Here is a 15,401-nt window from a genome sequence, read left to right as displayed (position 1 = left end):
AGTACCTGCATCCAAAATATTAAAAGGTAGCTAGATGAGATTTGACTACATATGACAACAAAAGATACCTAAACATTTTTAATTAGGCTAGGACCTGCCATTGTGGGTTGAACCTGCTGCTAGAACACTGTTCTAGCAAACTTAAGCATAGTTGTTTCACCTAAAAATAGTGAATTCACCAGTTTGCTCATTCTGGACAAGGAATTTAGAGAAATCTTGGGCTTCAGCTTGTAAGTGATAGTTCTCATGAGTTTATGTACAGTCATTGTTTTTTATGTGGCCCACTAAGAAACCTTCTCCTGGAGCACAGGAGGATTGTCCTGTTAGCGTGTTCATTTTATTTTTCAAGAACTTCTTTTACTGATGGAAATACGAACAGTTTATTGACAGTGCAATGGTAGCATGTAGGGCAGAAACAGTGAGGCAAAGCACCTGAGCACCTGTTCATTCTAATAGCTCCTAAATAGCTCTTAAAAGCAATAACCCTACAGTTGCTTGAAGCTTTTATCTGAATGAGAATCCTCAGAGTTCCTCTTTTCAGCTGTGAGGCTACCCAGATTTTATCCATGGGTGGTCCATTTCTGTCCCCTTCTGATTCTATGTTTCTGTAAAATAACTGATTGTTCTGGGGCCAGTTTGTTCCTGCAGTTCTGTGGGTGAGTCTTGGTGAAGACATGCTCTGGCCTCCTCCTCTGTATGCTCTTCTTTCTCTGTGTAAAAAGAGAGGAGAAGAAAATTATTTTGAAAGTTTTATTAGCTTATGTTTCAGAGAGGAGATACTTTCTGCATTGCAGACAAACTAAATGCAGAAGTTAATATTAAACCAGAAATTATTTGGAAGTCCAGGAAATATGTGGATAAGCATGCGGATTCTGTTTGTGCTCCATTTGCTGCTCCTTTTCCTGCTTGCAGTGTGTCACAGTGGTGTGCCTGCCTCTCAATCCGCCCCTGAATTGCTGCTGCTACCAGTCCTTTGTGTGACAACATCAGAAACACAAGAATCACACTGGAAACAACAATCACTACTTATAAAGATTAACTCTTTCATGAAATTACAGAAAAGCAGGGTGAATAATGAGCTCTGTGCTACTATGATTGATCTATTAGCAGCAGCCAAACCTACTAGTGTCTTCAGCCAATTTAAAGCTATCTAGGTGCACCTGTACCCTATATAATCTTCCCAAATTTATTTCTTCTGTCACTGTTTCTGGTTGAGTTGAGTTTTATCATACCACTGTTTTTGGAAAGTCTCAGTTTACCATCATAAATACTCATGCCTATATCATATATTTACCACAATGAATGTGATAAGACATGAGCTTTAGTTTCTTTGTGTTTAATATGTTTTAACTCACAGATACCTGGTGTTTTCTGAAATCTGAATTTCAGATCCAGTAACACACCACGCTTGAAGAAGACGAAGAAGGATACGCTGATCAGTTCTTATAGCTCAAAATTTGGGCTGAATCTAAAGCACATCTCTTCTTCTAGATGTCTGACATGGTCAAGACAGAAAATTATACAAGAGAGTATGGATATTTTGGGACTAGATATTTCACAAGAAAAATTTACATTTTCCCCTGGTTCACACAACCTTTTACCCAGGCAACATATACTTTCTAAAACCTAATGGTCTGCCTGGAAGCGCCCTTTTCATGTGCTTCTGGTATGTGTCTTCAAGCTGCTAAAGTTCCTTTGATCTCATTTTGGCCACTTTCCAGACCATCTTTTAATTCCTTTTGTGAAATTTCCATACCAGCTTTAATTCCTGCCAGAAGGCAACTGTTCCATCTTTTTTCAAGCAGGGCCCCAAAGCTTTAAATTCTCAAGATGTCTCTCTCTGGAATTAATACTCCTGGCTCAGACTATGGAGGAGTCAGGAATATGTAGATCCAAGCAGTGCTGGGGAGAGAAATAAGGAGATGGAAATACAGTCATTCCTTCCTTGACTACAGTTATTTTCTTTCCATTTGTGGATTGACTTGATTGTAGTGGTACTTGGTTTTTTTTATCTGCGGTACTTGCTCCTCTTCAAGTTCCAGAAATCTTTATTAAAAAAACAAAAACAAACAAAAAGTAACAAAACACAAAAGGAAATGCAGCCAAACCCATAACTCATTTGGTGCTCTTTGCCAAGTTCTTTCTGTTCTCTGTACTTGTATCCATTGAATCCTGTGAGTGCAAGACTTGGGGTTGCCACTCAGTACCATTCTTTTGCTGTCATTAAAGGACGCAGATGTGACTCAAAATCGTCTTGGACTTGGAGTGATTGATTAATTTGTAGATGATCCTCAGATGCAAGGGGAGGGGTGTCTTGAAATTTCAAGATTCCCTACTTCTACACCATTCTACTAAAAACGAATTTCTGACTTTGGAAGGAGGCCTGGCAGGTTTCCTGGGTAAGGTCCTAGTTAAGTAGGTTAGTATTCAACAGACATGTCTGAAGAATGGGGTCAGGATATTACCATATCAGAAGGGAAAAGCTAGTGGTGTTTCCTTTGTTTACCACTCTACCATAGAACTGGAAGTGACCAGAAAGAATGGAAGTGGTATGAAGATTTTATTTTTTTTTAGTTCAGTTTAGTTTTTTCTACTCTGGTAGGTTTTAAAAAATCTGAAATACACTATTTATTTTTGTTAGGACACTAAGATCCACATTTCCATCAAACAGCAACAATTTCTTCTTCAAAATCCTGACAGGTTATTACAGCCTTTATGTAATTATGCCTTAGTAGCCAATGAAGTCTATCAGGAACCTGCCAGTGGCTCCAGTGGGATTGGATCGGGGTGCATGGCTTTGCATTGCTGTACTCTATATATGTTGTAAGTCCATAAATATATATTTCTGTATATACAAATCACATACTTTGTTTATGCTTTGAGAGTCTCAGTTTTAATCTCTGTGTGTTTTTTTATAATTACTTTATACGGTAGCCTTTAGTACTGAAGACAAAAGTAACTTCATTCTATACATTGTGGAGATAGTGGAAGAAGGTTTTTTGAAGGGTTTGTTTGACTCTGTGCAAGAATAGATAAAGTAATTGCTTACCAGAAAGCTTTCTGGGATTCTTAGTGTGCTGAGTCTTCAGAGATGCAATACCATTACGAGTTTTGCTCTTTAGGACAAAAATAGGTAAATGGGAAAATCTGGCCTAACTTCACTGTATTCAGAAATCTTAGATTCTACAAGTTTAGGTTTTTCTACGTACTGTCAGGAAACTTAAGTACGTTCTGCAGTTTCACAAGAAAAAAGGCCTGCAACCTGAAATTATATGGATTTGTTAAAGCTGTTAGCTATTTTTTTTTTACTGCATTCCTGTTCACCAGCAAACCATATGGTTAGCCTATCAAAAATTTATTCTTTAACCAAAAGAACAGATTTTCTGTAGTTACTGTAACCATTTAAAATTATAATTTTGTTCCTTTGCATAATTGGTTAGGAAATCTACTTGGATATTCTCGTGCATAATATACTTCCTTGAATTTAGGGGACTATTAAAATTATCTTGTTGAATATTGTGACCTTAATACTGTGTTTGCAAGTTTCCTTAGGAGCTTAATGGACTCAAATTTATAATAAACTGGGTACATACAAACCCATTTCTTTGACCTTTATTTGCCTACTCCTATATGATTTACCCTTGGTGCATATTGTTTTCTTTTACATAGTGTTATGTCTTTGCTTGAAGCAAAGCCACTGTCCATTTTTTTTTTTAAGGTAATTGTTGCTTCAGGCTACTTTTCAGCTTTCTGAAGTGCAAAGTAATTGTAGGTCAGGTTTTAATTGTAGGTCTTTTTATTCTTTTTAAGAATATGCTGCCTGGACACATTATCAGTTTGTTATTTAAAGGGCTGATAAATGTGTCTAAGTTGTATTAATTTATGTTGCAATAGAATTCAAATTAATGCTAATCAGAAGATCTTTCAATGGATGAGTAGCATGAAAGGTATAATTAAATGTCTCTGAAAAAAATTTCAGGATAATTCATGAATGTCAGTAGGATAGTTTCAGCCCTTAAATAAATTCCTTTGTTACAGATATTTTTCAGGGTTATTTCTACCAGAACTTTAAAAAATGTACATGTTTTAACAAAACAGTAATTCTTCCCTTTTGATCTGCCCATTTGGGTACTTCTGGATTTGTGGTTATTTGTTAAGATTGTATTGTCCTGCTAAATTATGCTTTTGTAGCTTCCAAAAAAGTGTATATTGTGGTAGTATCATAATGATACAATGATTTTTCTGAGCTATGTGCAGAACATTTAGGTAAATACTTAATCTTAAACTGATGAGGAGTCTTCCTGTAGTTGGTGATTAGTTAAGAGCATTCCAGAGTTGTTCCGTTTAGGCATTACTTCAAAGATTAACTCACTATCAAGGAATAGACTGTGGCTGAAGAATTAGCACAGTTGCATTGCTGGGAAGAAAAATTGTGTCCCGAATGCAGAATTAGTCAATTAACCAGTCTTAAAAATTGTGATTAACTTTATTTTAACTTGTGTCGGTTGCTTGTGAGAGTATATCAACCTCATGCGCTCAAATCCAGTAGTAGCTGTAGCAAAGAATAGAGTCATCTTCTCTAGCTGTGGGTCTCTGAAGCAGACTTGGTGAAATGTTGTGTCTTTGTGCTTTGTCTGGGTTGTTAGTGACAAAGAATGGGGCACAGTGATCCAGCCCTTTGGAGCAGGCATTTGTTTGCTTAACTATGTATTGGACTCTCAAAGCTTGTTAGTTCATCCCTCTGAAAATACCACGGCAAAGCAAGGAGTGGAAGCTTAGCAAAGGGATTTTGTTCTACAGAACACCAGTGTTTCATGTCATGAACTGACATTTTGTAGAAGTATGGAAATGGTGCATGTGGGACAGGGCCTCTGCACATCTGTAATCCAGGTCCCACTGGGAGCGCGATCTTGCCAAAACTGTGAATCAAGTCAGCTGTGGATTTGTGTAGCTGTCTTGAAAACCTCCAAGGATGGGGATTGCACAACCTCTTTGGATAACCTTTCCAGTTCTGTGCCGCCCTTCTAGAGAAAAAGCCTTTCTAAGTAGCCAGTCGGAACCTCCCAAGCTGCTACTCAGTTGCTTTTGACCTTACAACAACATGTGCCACTGCGAAGTGGTTTGCTCCATTGTCTCTGTGATCCCTGTGAAGTAGTTATAAATGGCTGTTAAATTGCCCTTAGCCTTCTCTTCACCGGGTTAAACACCCCCAGTTCCCTCAGTGTCTGCAAATGTCCTATGCACCTGACCAGCTTTGTAGGTGCTTAGGACTTTGCTGGATTTTATCCAATTTCTCCACTTCAGCTGGGGGAGATGAGAAGCTGGACATGGTGTTTGAAGTGTGGCCTCACCAGTGATGAGCAGAGTGATTTCCCTCTTTCTGCTGCCCACATTCTTTGTAGTGTTAGCCCAGAATGTGGTTCGCTGATGTGAGCCCGCTGTTGGCCAATGCTCTGCCTAGAATCCAGGATGACCCTAGGTCATTTCCAGCTGGTCTCTAGCTGCTTTTCAGCCAGATATGTGGAGCTCTTGTGCCCCAAGTGCAGAATTCTGCACTTCTTGTTGAACCTCCTGAAGTTTCTCAGGCTCCATCTAGATGCTCACAGATGGCATTTTTCGGTTGTTTTACAGCCATTTCTTGTCTTCCCTTAGTAACTGAGAGGTGAAGCACAGAATTTGTCTTGTTTGTTATATCAGTATGGACATTTTTAGACTAGCAATTCTTGCAGCTCACATTGCACAGTGAATATACACTAAACTTGCATGGCACCAAAGTGAATTTTCTGTATCTTTTTTTCAGGAATCAATGTAAGTTTTTGGCTACCTCCAGCTGTCAAGATTGTTTGAAATATACCAAAGAACTTCAGACATTTCTGCTTCATGAAAGACTTGCTGATTCTTTTCTTAGTGAGAAAGATGGCGTTTTTACCTAATACCTCAAATAGCAACAGTGGGAATTGCATTTAGTGTGCAGTGGACTTGAAAGAAATCAATATTCTTTCTCTCTTGCATAAAAAAGTCATAGATTCTTACAAAGCCATTGCATATAGTATATTGAAACTGTCGTTGTTTTTTTCTGTGGAGACTATCCATTGAGGTTCAGGTACTAGCAACATCATGTCTGGATGCTGAAATGTAAGTATGGGCTCCCTAGCAGGAATGACTAACATGATTCAACTGTAGGTACAAATTGTCAGGCTTGGTTTTCTTCACCAGCTATATGTTGGTTTGAGGGACCCAGGTGTTCAGATGTGCAGGAAACAGGAATCGTTATGTTCAAGCACCACCTGCATGTTTTCACTGGATGAAACATGGAGGTGAGAAATCCACTACTGCAGCTATAGATGCATGGATTCATTCATCTAAAGGTCCACACAATGGACTTCTCACATTTTCTTTTTCCAATTGTGGAAACTGAAAGGTAGGTTTTCTTCATTTCTTAAAGGGAAAATGAACTGTAGAAAACCCAGTGATTTCCAGAGGACTCGCAGGAAAATTTCTGGTGGGTCTGGGATCAAGTTCAGGAGTTATATTGTAGTCTTTATGTATATGACAGATTCTACCCAATATTCAAACAAGGAAGAATAGGGGATATTCTAGCCTGGATACAGCGGCAGGATGTGAGTTCATTCTAAAGCTAGCATATGCTTTCTATCATGGAAAAGCTTTTGTTTGATTTGGGCGAATCTCTGGAACACGTCTCCTGTGGCAAAATAATTTATTTTTTTTTTATTCCATTAAATACTGTCCCAGACAGTGAAAGTGATCCTACCTTTTAGAAATAACTTGTAAGATTAAATTGCCTCTTAAACTGTCTGCAGTACATAGGTCAACATAGACTGTAGGGGAGCTTTAAGAACAATAGTTCTTAAAAGTGGGGAGAAAATCTGGAGAATGTGGGCAAAGGAAAGGCTCTTTGAAGCATTTAATGCATAAGGTGCTCATTTTTTAATGCTTAAAGCTTGCTTTTGAAACAAATGTAGGTTACTCTCAAAGTGTGAAATGTTTGGCATTTGATGCTTTTGTAGATTACTGAAGTAAACAAACAAAAATCCATACTGTGACTTGCTTGCAGTTGAAGCTCCCCCCGCCCCCTGCCCCTAGTTGTAGCTTTTACCAGTTTGCATTTGAGGGAGGGTAAATGCATTAACAGTTGTGGTTTTGGTTAACACCTGTTTCCACTAATGCCAGTCCTTCCAAGGATTATTAGAAGCTATCCCCAAACATTTCAAAGTGTAAAAAATTCTTTGTCTGTAGAGAAAACTATCAGTGATATCTGTGCATTCTTACTGTAATATCTAGATTATATATGTGTCATGGTCTTTTTGGGGCAGCTTTTTGGGGACTCTGAGAGGGGTTTAGGCAGTATGTAAAACTTAAGGTCATCAGGGTTCTGTGAGGATTTTGGTTCTTTCTGGTACTCTTAGTATTTGTCACATAAAGAAAAGGAGCAGATTTACTAAAATTCCTGTTGATGCTTAGAATAATTACTTAGATGTTCTGTTCACTTTCTGTAGTGCTCAGGACAGAATTAATCATTGTCTTATTTCTTGGAGCCAACCTGCTGTATCTTATTTTATGTTTAAATACTAGGTTTGTTAAATATGGTTTTATATATGATGAAACAGTATTTCTTTTGGAGATACCTTATGCAAATATTCTGGCCAAAGTCTGTTTATAATCATAGCCCATAGACAACCATAATCAGAGTCCAAAGTACTAGATAATTCAGAGACAAAATGTTTTGTTGCTTTGGAGTGGTTAAGATGTTGGAAATTGGGAATTTTGTGAAGACAAAAGCAGTATATAGTGGCAAATAAAAACATAAAAATAAAAACTAAGAAAATGCCCTGTCTGGCACCTTTGTTCAGGAAGTGGGTGATGCATAAGTCTGTTTTGGCCAAATAACTGAACAATTCTATTTACCCCTGTATATACTCTTTAGCATACACCCAGCTGAAAGATTGAGCTTAAGTAATTCGTACAATAGAAGCTGGGTGTGTTTTGTTTTTTTCCCTAATAGAGTTCCTCTGCCATATTTTTATAATCATAATTTTCTTGGCTTGCTTTCCATGCTTTTCAGCAGTTCTGAATTATGTATAAATCTCTCATATATAGGCTTTGTCTTGCCTCTCAATTCGCTTGCAGGATTAACATTGCTGTTGACCAAAGTTAGGTAAATGCAATGAAGGCTGTTATGCTTCCAATTAGTTACTGGAAATTGTTCCTGCCTGTGAACATCAGTATTCAGTGTAAACTCCCACCAGAATAAAATGGTTGGTCATTAGTTTCCAATCCTCTCTGTTTAAACTTGACATTTCCTCCAAAAGAAACCATCGTGGTACACCTGGAAGGTACACATCACTTCTAGAAACACACCCACTTGTTTTAGTAAGGCTTCAGAGAATTGTTTTTGAAATTGTAAGACATTGCATTCATCACCACAGTCAAAAGAATGATTTATTCTCAGGTTTTTTTGGTCTGTCTCTGTAATGGACTGCACTTTGGTATATACAAATTATTTGTATGTGTCACACTAAAAACTGGGGGCTGAAAAACCATCATCCTAGCTGGAAACCATGAGGATAGTGGAATTTTCCTTCTTTCCTTTAAAAGTTGCCTTTGTTAGGATTGATTCTTGTGGTAACCCTATTTAGACTAATGTGGAAGTAAAATAAAATGCCTTAGTGGAATGAGCAGGACAGGAGAAGCAAAGGAACTGCTTCTTTGTTAGGTAATTCACATGGTAATGGTTTCTGTTAAGGAAATGTATAAAGAGCAGACTAAGAAACTTGCCATTTTGAAAGGGAGGTAGAAGGGAGAGAGTTACCCAGTGGCAAGTACTTGTCCACATCAAAGCTGAGAGATTACTTTAAACATGATTTCTGTGTTTAGTTTATTCTGTGGCCACATCCCAGCTCGCTATATAGCGAACTGGCAGAGCATCATCAACTCATAAACCAAAGAATCCAGCTTGGGGGCTGGGCAGACAAATGAAACTCCACAGAAGGTGTCAAAGTAACCCAGATGCTTCAGTAGAGAATGGAGGTTCTTCACTACACCCCAAAATGTACTCACTCAAAACAGGCATTGTCAAATTAATTTCTTTTTCCTTCACTTGTAATGTGGAAGGTGCTGACTGACAGCCCTGGAAATTAAGTCCTCTATTTCTCCACAGGACAGGTATAGCAAGGGCAGCAGCAATGCAAGCTTCCCCACATTGTCCTGCCAATGTTCCTCAACCCAGTTCTGAAGAAGTCACTTCTGGAGGTGAGTGGGTAGAAGAGTCTCTGTCCATACAGTTATTGCTGCCAGGCAGTGGTTCTTGCGGGACAGGCTGTTGGATGGAGACTGACCCCTTGTCTTGAATGAACCACCAGTCTTTAACAGATAATCAGTTTGTGTATCGTAAAGCAGCGTGGGCTGGATTCCTTGAGGTTGCATTATTCTGCTTGACTGCTGTCACATTTTGATATTTCTTTGTGGTTGGATGGCACCTTTATTTTTTTCTTTTTTTCACTGTTTTGTTTTCACAGACTTTGTCGATGCTTTATGTACATGTCTACACAATAGCATGCAAATAAGTGAATGCAGTCTGGTTGTCAATGTGATACAGAAAAGCAGGTACTGGTGGCAGCCGTGTGTGCAAGAGGAACTTTAGAGCACTGGACCAGGACGCATGCTTTGAAACGCACCAAAAATTGATAAGAAAGTGAATGTTGGTTTTCAGTATCTAAATGAACTATTAGGTTTCCATTGTAAAAGCGATATCTTAACATTTTCTCTTTTCATAATTACTGTGTAATTTAGATATTAACACCAATTAAGCTGGTAAACTAATGTACTTTTTAGATTATTTTACAATTAATGAAATCTGCCTATCTAAAGTTAGACATGCAACGTTCTACGCTATATGAAAGTAATGGTATGTATTGCAGTTATAACAGATAGTTGTCATCAAAACCAGAAGATATGTGGTAAATTTTGTGAGAGGAATTAATATGAATGATGTGAGTTTTCAGAACAAAAATAACGAGTGCTCACAAGTTTGGATGTGTATTCTCATATACCTTCCTGGATTCATTTAACTACTTCATACTTCAAATGCAGTGAGGAGTATTCTTTTTTCAGCCAAATTTACACCTCTTAAATCTAGAAATAGAGTTAAGAAAATGGAAACAAAGGTGTAGCAAGGGTGTTAGGTCATGGTGAATTATTTTTGTAGCTTCAGATGCTGTGTGAAGGTATTAAAATGACTTGATGGTCATTTGTAGTTGTGTCCCATAGGTCTGCTTAACTTTTCTTCTATGGCCGTTTGTAAATGGGTATGATAACAAGAGAATGTAGTACAGTGCAGTAACTGTATAATTTTAGCATTATTCCTGATTGTTTCCACAGAATCTAGAATAAGCTTCCTAACCAGAAGAGGCTTCCTGAAGGGATTTCTTGCCTTTTTTACTTTTGAGGGTATCTAAATATATCTAAATAATATTCATTCCATATACAAGTAAAACAGTTCCTGACTTCTTTTTTTGTCAGGGTAGCAGGGGGTACAGGATTTGGTTCATAATTAAAATGAGGGTTCATAATTAAAATGAGTGATAGTGTCCTATTAGGAAGCAATTTCTGACTGTTCCATAAATTCATAATAAGTGAAGAACAACTTGAGGATCCTTGTCATGGCAATACATGGCATATTAGTATAATATTAGGCATATTTGATAAGTCACCTTATTTAATGGCTGTATGGGGCCAATAAATCACATGGATTTGATTTTTCAGCTCTTTGGAATGCAGTGCAGAATGCTAACTTCTTACTATCACTGACAGAGCTGTCAAGCAGTCCATAGTTGGCCTTCCCAGACACCTGTGTGAACAGAGTCCAGAATTTCAGCTCAAACCTGTGCCACGTAAACCTTTGAAGATAATTATATACCTTTACCACGATTAAACACTTATTATAATAGACTTTATTTAAAATTCAAGTACAAAAATAGTTGTCATTATTAGGATGAACACAGAGACCACTTCCTTCACACTGTATTTTATTCATACCACATTCATCTTTCTGTCTCTGCATATGCTTTCTGTGAATTCTAATTAATACAGTCTGATTTTTCTGCATATTTATGTTGAATAATTGTTATCTAAAGGAGCATACTTGTAAAACAACATGTTACCCAGAGCATCCCAGAGCAGGATAATCTTTATAACCTTGATGCTGGAGTTCTGACTTGTGTAAGTAATTCTGTTAATTCCACTATAACTGGTCACATGAGAAAAGGCTTCAGCATTAGGTTCATAGTCTCAGATCCCCATCTTAAAAGCTTCAGCTTTATCACCTTTCTTTATGTCCAGTTACAGCCTAGTGATTCTGTAGCCTTGCTGCTGGTAATGTCCAAGGACTGGGAGTAGAGGAAAGTTTAAACCAGTCCTTGGAGAGGTTATATAAATATCTTTCCTGAATTATAGTGAGTTGGTTTAAGGTTTCAGGCTCAATTCACAAACTCATTTTTCTCACCGACCATTAGATAACAGCAGAGTTGAAGGGACATATCCAGAATTTTGGATCAAGTGTCTGAGGCAGAAGTTGCAAACAAGGAATAAGCAACTCTTCAGGTTCACATTGAATAATGTGTGGACCCTGCATGGTCACAGTTGGGAAATCCCCACTCTAAAATGTTGTTTCTTTTTTTGTTTTTCTATCTGTGTAGATCATCTACATCTGTATTTATACATAGGTGATCCAGAAGGGACTTTGCTTATTCCCAGTCTTCTGCAGGTATCTCTTAAAAAGCATTTCCCTAGCAGGTTTGGAGCTAGGGTAAAGTACGTCAGGCCACGTGTGATGATCTGGAAGGAACTGTGTGATGTTACGTTGTTCAAAAAGTTAATTGATGCATTTAGATATGTTTTACTTGTTGGCACTGGACTTCTAAAAATAAATGACTTGAGATGCCACAGAAGGAAATGCCTTCTAATGAAAAATTTGTATCACTGGCATCCGTGAGTAAAAGAGACTGAAGTACCAAAGCCATTGGAAATAAAACCTCCTTGCTCAGATACCAGGCTGTGCAATTGATTTTCATAGACTTACCCAGCTAGTTACCACAGGCTCCTAACATGTTACCATTTAGTATTATCGTGATTGTAGGAAGGAATGTCACCTGTATCTCCAGACTTCATGAAGGACTAAGTTTTTACCCTCCATTCATCTCTAGGTAGGCAGTTTTTAGTCAAGCCAAGTTCATTAGTGACCAGGATGTCATTATCGATCAACAGCTACATAACAGTGTATACAAAAAATGTTTATTTCTGTATTTAGTTCATAGTAGTCTGCAGTGTTACTGTGGCATCTTTAGAGGTTCAGGTTTTGGCACACATGGAACTCACAGCAAGATTATTGCCAATGCTGTGAACTCTTACAGGGCAGGAAACGCATTTTTCTGTTTGCACACAGAAACCCAACCCTGCCCGAGACTTTGGATACTCCTGTAATGCAGATAATAAGGAAATATGTATTTATAGCAGTCTCTGTGCAAGGAATGAACAAGCAAATAGTCCACTAAATCCCACAATAACAATTCCACCCATTTAATTATTTTCTTTTGAGTGCCTAGGAAATTGAGGCCCATTGAAATTGTTTTTTGAAAGTGTCACCTTTAATCTTGTAGCAGAGTATTTGAACTCAGATGCTGAAAACAGTTTAACAGACCAAATACTGCAAAGGATGAGATATGCAGACAAAAAATGAAAAGGTGATCCAGAATGTCAGTATTCTTTCAGGGGCCTTATGAGAGTGCCATCTGATTATCGTAATCACAAATACAACACAGGTACCTGTCATCCTCTAAATTCCTTAAAAACCTAACTCACAAGTGAGTTGAGTTTTCATGAAAGTCAAACTGTCAGATCAGCCATGAAACCCCATGTAAAGCATTTGTGGTTTTTTTCATTCTAATATTCCTAGGAAGACTAGTGAGACCTAATGGCTCAGGAGTGTCGAGGTTGATGTCATCTAAATTTTCAGTAGAGTTTTTTTTTTTTCTCCTTTAGTATGCACCATATTAAAAGTTAACAGAATAAACACTGAGACCCTAGAACTGTGAAATTTTCTGGAGCAAAGGGAAGGTTTGTTTGCTCTTAAATACCGTTTGCGGTGTTGTAGGCTCATCTAGTCTACATTTAGAGTTGATAGATAATTTCCTGGTGCAACAGCCATTAAAGTGCAGGAGAGCTGTGGATTTTTGTAGACTTTTTTTTTTTTTTTTTTTGCTTGATCAAATAATTCAGGCCCTTCTAGGGAGATAAAGCATATTAGTAAATGTGTTCTTTTTTTTAAATGTTAAGAATTTGCTTCAGGAGAAAGAAAACAAACTGTTTTTTTAAAGGAGAGATGCAGCTTAATAAGCACTTTAATAAAAATGAAGATAATGATTAAAATTTATCTGTAATGAAAAAGTGATTAAATTCAAAGGAAATTGAACTGAACTTCCAGGCAAAAAACCAATATTGAGATGTTAGCTGGAATCTTAGGGCAAAGATGGATGGGATTTAGATGGTTTGCTGTAACATTGTGTACCAGATCCTATCTGTGGATATGTGTGTGGAGTGCCGAATGGCAGTGACGTTTATATTGCTCTGTGGTTTGTCAAAATAATAACAAAAAATGTTATTTTGCTAATTAAGTAGAAGAGAATGATACAATGTATTCTGGAAGTTTGTGATCAGGTTGGGAGAACAGCATACTGTTTGTTCTCTAGGATGGGTGCAAGGGATCAATTCACAAAGAAAACATTTCTTCTGCATAACAGTTGTTTTTATGGAAAACTCCAAGATATTTTTATTAGTAGCATTTACACCAACACTGTAATTTTGTGAGGAAGGAGTCTCAGTGCTAGCTCACTTAATTTTGTAGAGTGCTGGAGTGAAGGCTGCCTATTTGTGTCAGGTGGAGCACAATGGGACAGTATTCCTCAACCTCTAGAACTACAAAAAAGCAGTGGAAAGAGTCATGTAAGTGGAAGGGAAAGTTCAATTGTAAAGAGGTTTTTTGGTTGTGTTTTTGGTGGGGGCATTGGGTTGGTTTTGTTTGTTCGTTTTAAATTGGGGCTTGGCTGCCTGGTTCTGAATGGTTGGGGATAATTTGAAGGTCTGTTGGGTTATAATTGATACAAGGTCATCTCCTGCCTCAGTCCTGTGCAGTGGCTGCTGGCTTGTGCTGCCCCTGAGGCAGAGGACACTGGAAGACATTTGAGGGCTTGTAGGGAGGCTGTTGCTAGATTAATGGACTCATGCCAATGCTGCTGCTTGCTTTCTTTTTCTTTTAATTTTTTCCCTTCCTTTCTTCCCCACCCCCCCTCCCCATAAAATGTCCTCTCAGCTAAATGCTCATGTGGAAGAAAAGTCATGTTATGGCCTGTGTGCATTACCGGTCCTAGTTATACAGCTGACTGCAGTGACTGTACCAAGTGCACTGTGGACTTGCTTCCTCTACCCTTGAACCTCATAGTAAATGTATAGCGACTTCTTTTTCGGAGTAATCTCAGTTGCTGTGTGTGGTGCAAGTGTGGTTTGTAGAGGAGTCTGACACAAGTTCAGAGCAGATCTCATGCTGGCTTTGAGCTGATTACTACTGAGAAACACAAGGCAAAAGAAGCTGGAAGACAAATTATTTGCAAGTAATAAAATTTTTCAATCCACGGTGCTGCTGGTTTCACACTGGTAGGTAAAGTTCATTTAAAAAAATAGTATTTTAATATTACTGATATTTATACTATTTTTCTTGTGCCATTAGCTTGGTTATATAGGGTCTGTGTGCTGAAACTCTGCTTTATAGATGATGAGGCTGGCTTTATAGATGATGAGGCTGTGTTGTAGAGATCTGATCCATGTGTTGACCCCTACTATTGACAACTTCTCACAGGAACAGGACAGGAATGAATAAAACATTACTGGTTTATTGTTAGATACAGAAGAAGTCTTTTCTGTTTACAAGACCAATTTTGTAGTATCTGTGCAAAAGGAACAGCTGTACTGCTGTTTCAGGAAGATAGCTGTACAACTGCATAGAAATGGGGGTGAAGGAGTGGTTGGTATCAACAACTGTAAGCCACTGTAAAACCAACCCAAAACCCTTCCCATCCTGTGAAGACTTATAAACAGTGCCAGTGAGCAGATCTGTTTCTCACCTGGCTGGGGCTTACAGTTTAGGTTAGAATTTTTTATTGTTGAACAGGAGATCTTGTTTTGCATCGTCTTCACAGAAGGTGTGACCAGTTATACTGTGCTTCCTCTGGAAGCAAAGTATTTTTTCTTCCATTCCATGACCCAAATTAAACCTAAAATCTAAACTGAACATTTGGTGATAAACAAAAACCACTGTTGCTCACTTCAAGATC

The 15,401-nt window shown here is 38.0% G+C and overlaps 1 protein-coding gene across 7 annotated transcripts in view; it reads left to right on the top strand.

Annotated features, from left to right (window-relative positions):
- PPP2R2C (protein phosphatase 2 regulatory subunit Bgamma) overlaps positions 1-15,401 on the top strand; it is a 207,944-nt gene that overhangs the window by 73,471 nt on the left and 119,072 nt on the right. For 2 of the 7 annotated variants that reach the window (XM_037385239.1, XM_037385230.1), the window contains exon 2: positions 9,179-9,270. The exons of the other annotated variants lie outside the window; for them this stretch is intronic. In XM_037385239.1, coding sequence (XP_037241136.1) covers positions 9,204-9,270 — 67 coding nt within the window. In that variant the 5' untranslated portion in view covers positions 9,179-9,203. The remainder of the gene's footprint in view (positions 1-9,178; positions 9,271-15,401) is intronic. 7 annotated transcript variants of the gene reach the window in all.

Source organism: Falco rusticolus, chromosome 1 (genome assembly GCF_015220075.1).
Source record: "Falco rusticolus isolate bFalRus1 chromosome 1, bFalRus1.pri, whole genome shotgun sequence".
NCBI lineage: Eukaryota > Metazoa > Chordata > Aves > Falconiformes > Falconidae > Falco > Falco rusticolus.
This window is presented reverse-complemented; position numbering and strand designations above follow the sequence as displayed.